The 7434-nt window shown below is 31.7% G+C and overlaps 1 protein-coding gene across 1 annotated transcript; it reads right to left on the bottom strand.

Moving 5' to 3' along the window:
* Nucleotides 1-4594: 4594 nt before the first annotated feature.
* Nucleotides 4595-6999, bottom strand: LOC129883064 (uncharacterized). Its single transcript, XM_055957614.1, has 3 exons — nucleotides 5927-6999; nucleotides 5632-5821; nucleotides 4595-5516 (listed from the first exon to the last, which is right to left on the bottom strand). The coding sequence occupies exons 1-3, from the start codon at nucleotides 6338-6340 to the stop codon at nucleotides 4855-4857; spliced, it is 1266 nt and encodes a 421-aa protein (XP_055813589.1). The 5' UTR covers nucleotides 6341-6999; the 3' UTR covers nucleotides 4595-4854.
* Nucleotides 7000-7434: the final 435 nt, after the last annotated feature.

Below are 7434 nucleotides of genomic sequence, written 5' to 3'. Positions count from 1 at the left end.
TTGGGGTGATGGAATAATAGTAAAATGGGTCCCTAACCCATATATTTTAAGTTGTGACTAAGGTCGGAGTGGCACCGTATTGTTTAGGGTGGTGAATACCCTAAGGGTGAGAATAAGGAGTGCACTTATTGGGCTGGGGTGGCCAAATTGAGGAAGTTAAGTATTATGATATCTCTCATTTCTCTGTTCATCTATTATGCGGTGGGTATCAGATTGAACAATGATGCCTAACAGTACGTGTTGTTTGTACTAATACTACTTTTGTTATACCACTTGGCATATTTTGATTGTAAGGTCAGTTATATCTCTTAAATGAAGACGAAGGCGATCCTCCAGCAGCTTTTATTTTCTCTTATTGGTGAAAGGTGGTCATTGGTCTTTTATTTTATTTCTACTCTTAGTTGCTCTTGTACTTGTTTAGACTAGAATCCTTGGGGGATTTTGTATAATTGTATAAGTCGGTTTTTAATATAGTTTTTTGTAGAAATTTTGATTTTAATTATTCAAATTTGTTTTTAAATTTCGCAACTATTCTTATATAAGGGGTTAAGGGTTCTCCTATTTAGGGTGTATAGTGGGTACCCGCACGGTCCGATGGGTTGGATCGTGACATGATTGATTGATTATAAATACACGAGTCAAATATGAATTTATTGATATTACGACATATTTTAAATTTCGTATTTTCATTATTTTCATAAATTTCACATTCAATCAAATAAGATTGAACTAATTAATAAATTCAATTATGTGAGCGACAAAATCCAACAATTCATGAATTTCATATTCATCGTATAAGTTCGATATAATTGAATTTAACTATTCAACCGCGTGAAAGATAATATCAGATAAGTTTGAAGTAATCGAAACAAACTAATCGAATTACGTGAGAGTTAAATTGCAACAATTCATAAATTTCACGATCATCATATAAAGTTGAACTAATTAAAACTAACTAGTTTAACGCGTGAAAGATAAACTCAGATAAGCTCAACGTAATTGAAATTGACTACTCAATTGCGTGCGAGTTAAAAACGCAATAATAAGTCATAAATTTTATGATCATCAATTAAGCTTGAAATAATTAAAACTAACTACTTTTAAGGTGTGAAAATTAAATCAGATAAGCTCGAAGTAATTGATTTGACTAGTCAATTGCATGAGCGATAAAATGCAAAGTTTTAAAAAATTTACGTTAGCCAAATAAATTTAAAGTTAATGAAAATTAATTAGTCTAACTGTATAACTAGTGTAAACTAAACAATCCATAAATTTTATGTTTAATCAAATAAATTTAAAGTAATTAAAAATTAATTAGCTCAACCGTGTGAGAGATAAATCAAATAATTCTTTGATTTCATATTCAAATAGACAAATTATTAATTAACTCAATCACTTGAGGTAAAATTTAATAATTCATAATTAAATTAATGAATTTCTCAACACGTGCATTGCACAAATATGCTGATTCACACGAGCCACACAAATTTATAACTTGTTTAAGACTATAAAATTCAAAAGACATATAATCAATAATTTTATATATACTGAATATTCACTCCTAACTAATAAATACATGTCTTTCACGCACAAAATATTACTAAATCATAATTAATAAACAATAGGTGATTTTACTTTATCTTTTAGCTAACCAACATTAAATCGATTGATTGACTATGAATACATAAGTCAAATAGGAATTTATTGATATTATGACATATTTTAAATTTCGTATTTTCCCATTTTTCATAAATTTTACGTTCAATCAAATAAGACATAACTAATTTATAAATTTAACTACATGAGCTATAAAATCAAACAATTCATAAATTTTGGAATCATCGTATAAGTTCGATGTAATTGAAATCAACTATTTAACCGCATGAAAGGTAAAATCAGATAAGTTTGAAGTAATTGAAACTAACTAATCTAACTGTGTGAGAGTTAAAATGTAACAATTTATAAATTTTATGATCATCAGATAAGTTTAAAAATAATTTAAACTAACTAATTTAACGTGTGAAGGATAAAATCAGATAAGCTCGACATAATTGAAATTAACTATTCAATCACGTGAGAGTTAAAAACGCAATAATTCATAAATTTTATGATCATCGGATACGTTTGAAATAATTAAAACTAACTACTTTAACGCGTGAAAGATAAAATTAGATAAGCTCGATGTAATTGATTTGACTATTCAATTGCATGAGCGATAAAATCCAAAGTTTCATAAGGTTAATGAAATTTTATTAGTCCAACCGTAGAAGTAGCGTAAACGCAACAATTTATAAATTTTATGTTTAATGAAATAAATTTAAAGTAATTATAAATTGATAAGCTCAAACGTGGGAAAGATAAATCAAATAATTCTTAAATTTCATTTTCAAATAAGTAAATTATTAATTAACTCAATCATTTGAGGTAAAATTCAATAATTCACAATTAAATTAATTAATTTCTTGACACCTGTATTGCACGAGTATGTTGAATCACACAAGTCACACACAATTTATAACTTGTTTAAGACTATAGAATTTCAAAAGACATATAATCAATAGTTTTCTGTATACTGAATATTAATAAATACATGTCTTTCACGCACAAATTATCACTAAATCATAAATTAATAAATAGTAGGTGATCATACTTTATCTTTTAGCTAACTAACATTAAATCAGTTGATTGATTATGAATACACAATTCAACTATGAATTTGTAGATATTGCGACATATTTTAAATTTTTATTTTAAAAATTTTCATAAATTTTACGTTCAATCAAATAAGACTGAACTAATCAATAAATTCAACTATGTGAACGATAAAATCCAACAATTCAAAATTTTCATAATTATCGTATAAGTTCGATGTAATTGAAATTAACTATTAAACCGCGTGAAAGGTAAAATCAAATAAGTTTGAAGTAATCGAAACCAACTAATCTAACTACATGAGAGTTAAATTGCAACAATTCATAAATTTCAAGACCATCAGATAAATTTGAAATAATTAAAACTAACTACTTTAACGCGTGAAAGATAAACTCACATAAGCTCGACGTAATTGAAATTGACTATTTAATTGCGTGCGAGTTAAAAACGCAATAATTAAATCATAAATTTTATGATTATCAAATGAGTTTCAAATAATTAAAACTAACTACTTTCAATGCGTAAAAAATAAAATCAGATAAACTCGACGTAATTGATTTGACTATTCAATCGTTTGACCGATAAAATCCAAAGTTTCATAAGTTTTACGTTAGCCAAATAAAATTAAAGTTAATGAAAATTAATTAGTCCAATCGTATAAGCAGTATAAACTCAATAATTCGTAATTAATTTTTTGTTCAATCAAATAACTATTAAGTATTTAAAAAGAAATTAACTCAATCATGAAAAAAAGATATTCAATAATTGATAAATTTTACTCCCTCTATTCCATATTAGTTGAATTTATAAGATAATGCATACATATTAAGAAAAGTATTTAAAGACAAAATTTAAACCATATTTTTCTCTATTACCCTTTTGTTTAATCAGCATCATAAAGATGATTAAATGTAAAATCTTAAATATAAGTAATCCTTTATTGGAGTATAACTTTATAAGTAGTGTAATTTACTCTTAGAAAATTACAAAATTTCATTAATGAAAAGGGTAAACATGAAAAAGTATCAAACATTTCTTTTAAACTTTGAACAATTCAACTATTTTGAATAATGGAAAAAAAATTAACAATTCAGCTAATATAGAATAGGAAAAATATAATTAATTAAATAATTTTAAAATAACTAAAAATTAATTAACTCTCAATCGTGTGAGCGATAAAAGCCAACAAACAGTCAAATAGTTGTGTAAATTCAAGAAAAGTATTCTTTGCTTGGGAGTTGAGGCCTTTGAAATCACCCATTAGAGAGAGAGAGACAGAGAGAGAGAATCATTGTTTTTTAATTTTTACCATTCCCAATATATTTCTACCACGTGTTAAAGCTCACTAATTTTTGTAACTTTCACTTTTCTTTCTCCACTCCCAATTCGTCCCATCATCAAAGTAACAAAAGTTCACACAGTTAAAAAGGAGGTCAAGTTTGTTCACCCACATAATCCACGCTTCATCAATTAAAGATTAAAAAAAAGTTATGTTAAGTATAAAGATAATCGAGTAAAATTTTCTTTAAAAGAAATGCCGAGAATGAGTATTGAGTAAGTTTCCCATATGTTTGTTTAGTTAGATACGATTAATTTTAAATTTGTAAAAAAATATTCTTTACCTTTTTTAAATAATGAATTCGAGCAATTAAGAAGAACACACACGTAAAAGAGAACATCACGTTATTCTAATGACTTGGGTAAAAAAAACCTTACCGCTTTGCCTCCTCTTCACGGCGTTCAAGATGGCACGAGTACCTGCCGTCATCCCCCATCATCCCCTTCCTGCATTCTCTTCTTCCCAAAAATTATTTTTCTCATATCAACAATATATATCTAAAATAAAGCAGAAAATACAGATTGTTCCCTAGTAAGGAAACATATGGATATGAATTATTTCTGGGGAAATTTAACCATGACAAAAGAGTGAAAAGACAAACGATAGTAGTAATAATAATTTGATTCTCTTTTTTCTTGTTTTTTTTTGCATTTTCGAAATTATTACAGCAAGGTCGTTCTAGATTCTTATTACAGACCCCTTGCGAGACAAAATTAAAAAGGAAAGGCAACGGAGAACGGAACAAAGGAAAAAAGGGTTTCCGATCTATATATCTGAAACTCCGATCCTTCACTATATGTTTATATTTTGTACTACTAGATTTTTTTTTTCATAAAAAAAGTTAGAAAAAGAAAACAAAATTTTTAGGGCTTTTCCCTGAGAAGGGAAGCCAATCCGGGAACGACGACTTTGTTTCCTCTTTCGCAATTCTTGGGCTTCAATGCGGGAGGTTCCCATGTCATCATTACCGGCTGTACCGGCTTCTCTTCCTCGCTGCCGGAAAAATTCCCCGGCGGCGGAGACGAAAGCAACGTCAACGATTTGGTCTCGTATGACGATTTCTCACCAAAAATCAGCTCTAATTCTCCAAATTCAGAATCAGATATTTCTTTACTCTCGACTTCTTCAGCTACCTCCTCCTTGACCTCACTCTCAGCTTTCGCTTTAGCTTCGGGTTCAGTTACGGCGTCGGTTACAGTTGCCGTTTTATCAGCGGTATCAGTCGGTGTTGTAGCAGGCAGAGTGGTTCGAGTGTGTGGGCTAAGCCATTTAGCTTTGATATACTCGGCGTTACGCCATGGAGCGATGTGCATGCCTTTCTTCTTCAAACTCTGCCGAGCCGCTTCAGAGGCGATAGACACTATTTGCAGAAGCCGATCGGATTTGCCGACGAAGATAAACGGCAGCAATTGAAGAACCGCCTTGTAACTACTAGTCGATCGGGCAACCTCAAACTCCGATCGGAAATCTACATCAATCAACACTCTTTCCCCTTCCACAATCACATCAATATACTCATATTCACCTGAACATTTTCCAAAAGAAAATAAATCATTACAAAAGTTGACCAAAATTTGACACATCAATAAGCACATACACACACAAAAAAAAAACTAAGACAAAAAAGGAAGATCATGTACCTGCAGGTATAGAAGGAGCCTTTTCCCATTTGGATTTGCAGATGGAAGAATTGTAGCCAAGTTTCGAGAGTTCATCGGTGACGATTTTTCTCAAATCGTTTTTACGCTTACAAGCTTTGTTTTTCTCAACAATTTTTGAGGTATCAGCTAACAGATTTCTCTCAACAACAGTTGCACACGGAATTAAGCTCTGAATTATAGTAGGCAAAAAAAGAACAATCAGTTGAAATTTGAAACGATGAACGGAAAATTCAAAGGAAATTGCTCAGAGTTAAAGCTATGTTTTTTTTTTTACCTTAAGAGCATCTGAGGAATCACCAAAGGAAGAGTTTGTAACTGAGTCAGCAAAATCAAACTCGTCATCAGAGCTATCATTGTTGTTTCCGTTGAAGCAATTGCAACGATTCCGACCACATTTAGCAGCCGATGGCTTTTCATTGTTCTCCTCGATGAAATTCTGAACCATCTTAGCCAAACAAACTGAGCTAGGCTCGAACTCAGTGACTGCTCCATCTTTTCCATAAGGCAATTCATTACCGGCGCCGGCGGCATTCGGCTTCTCTGTCGCCGACGAAATCCGTAAGACACTGGGGAACGGTCGATCAAAAAACCGTTTGAATCGCGACTTCACCACAGGCTTAGCGGTGTCGTTTTGGATCGATTCTCTGTATGTGGGAGAATCGATTGGCTGAATTTTCATCTGAGGCATCCTCTATCACAACCAAAACGGTGCACACAGTCTATCTCTCTCTGTAAGCCTAATAATACTGTATCAGTTCTGCTCAATTTCAGAGCTTTAAAGACTACTCGCTTTGCGTGATGATGTCAAAAAAAATTCAGAGTTCTGTTTCTAAAACCACTCAATTAAAAGCAACCTAAATCCTTACAGACAACTTCGCTTTTTTCGCAGAAAAATCACGAAGAAAAAACTCACAAATACAAGAAAATCAATATCAAAATTCACCTAAATCAATTAGGTATCAAGTTCATCACCGTCTCAACTTCCTTTACCAAAAACAGTTGCACATCATCACCGTTTCGTCACATATATATCTCATCGAATCAATCAAAGCGTTCATATGTAGTTTTACTCAAAAAGAAAGGAAAAACTAAAACCGATCGAACTTTAGATACCTTAACTCTCTTCAGAGGTGAGCAAAAGAAACGAATGAGTGTGCTTTTGGTGAAGACTTTTCATGGAAAACGTGACTGTAATGAACAGAAACACAAGCATTGCATTTGCGAAGAAAAGAATAAGTCGCCGGAATATTCATTTTCCGACGAGTTCGTCGTTATTTCCGGGAAGAGGGAAAAACGATGTGAAGGAGAAAATTGACTGACTTTTTAATTTTCTCTTTCTTTTCTTTGTGTAATTGAAGTTGAAATGATGGATAAGAATTTAATGTGCTTATATAGAGTGAATAAAAGTCGGGGTGGGGTAGAGTGTCAGGGGGTGGTGGAGCTGACTAGGATATGAAATTCCATGTCAGAAATTACTTGCACGGATATTTTTTAAAATTTTACTAGTTATTTTGCTAAAGTGACGGGGGTTAAGGAGTAGGGTTAAATTGGAGTGCGTTACGATGATGACACGTAAACAAAAGTTGTTACGTGGACGGTGAAGATTAAGCGGAAATGCCTATGTGAAGTGCGTGACCCTGTTTTTGCGGAGATACTTTGATCGTGGCATAATTTGGGGGTATACGGGGAAGAGAATTACGAAATAAATTTTTATTAATAACGTAAACTTTTAATTGAGCTACTAAGATTGTATTTTTGGGGGGTAGCACTAATTTGCGTCTT

This window comes from Solanum dulcamara, chromosome 3 (genome assembly GCF_947179165.1).
Source record: "Solanum dulcamara chromosome 3, daSolDulc1.2, whole genome shotgun sequence".
Lineage (NCBI taxonomy): Eukaryota > Viridiplantae > Streptophyta > Magnoliopsida > Solanales > Solanaceae > Solanum > Solanum dulcamara.
This window is presented reverse-complemented; position numbering and strand designations above follow the sequence as displayed.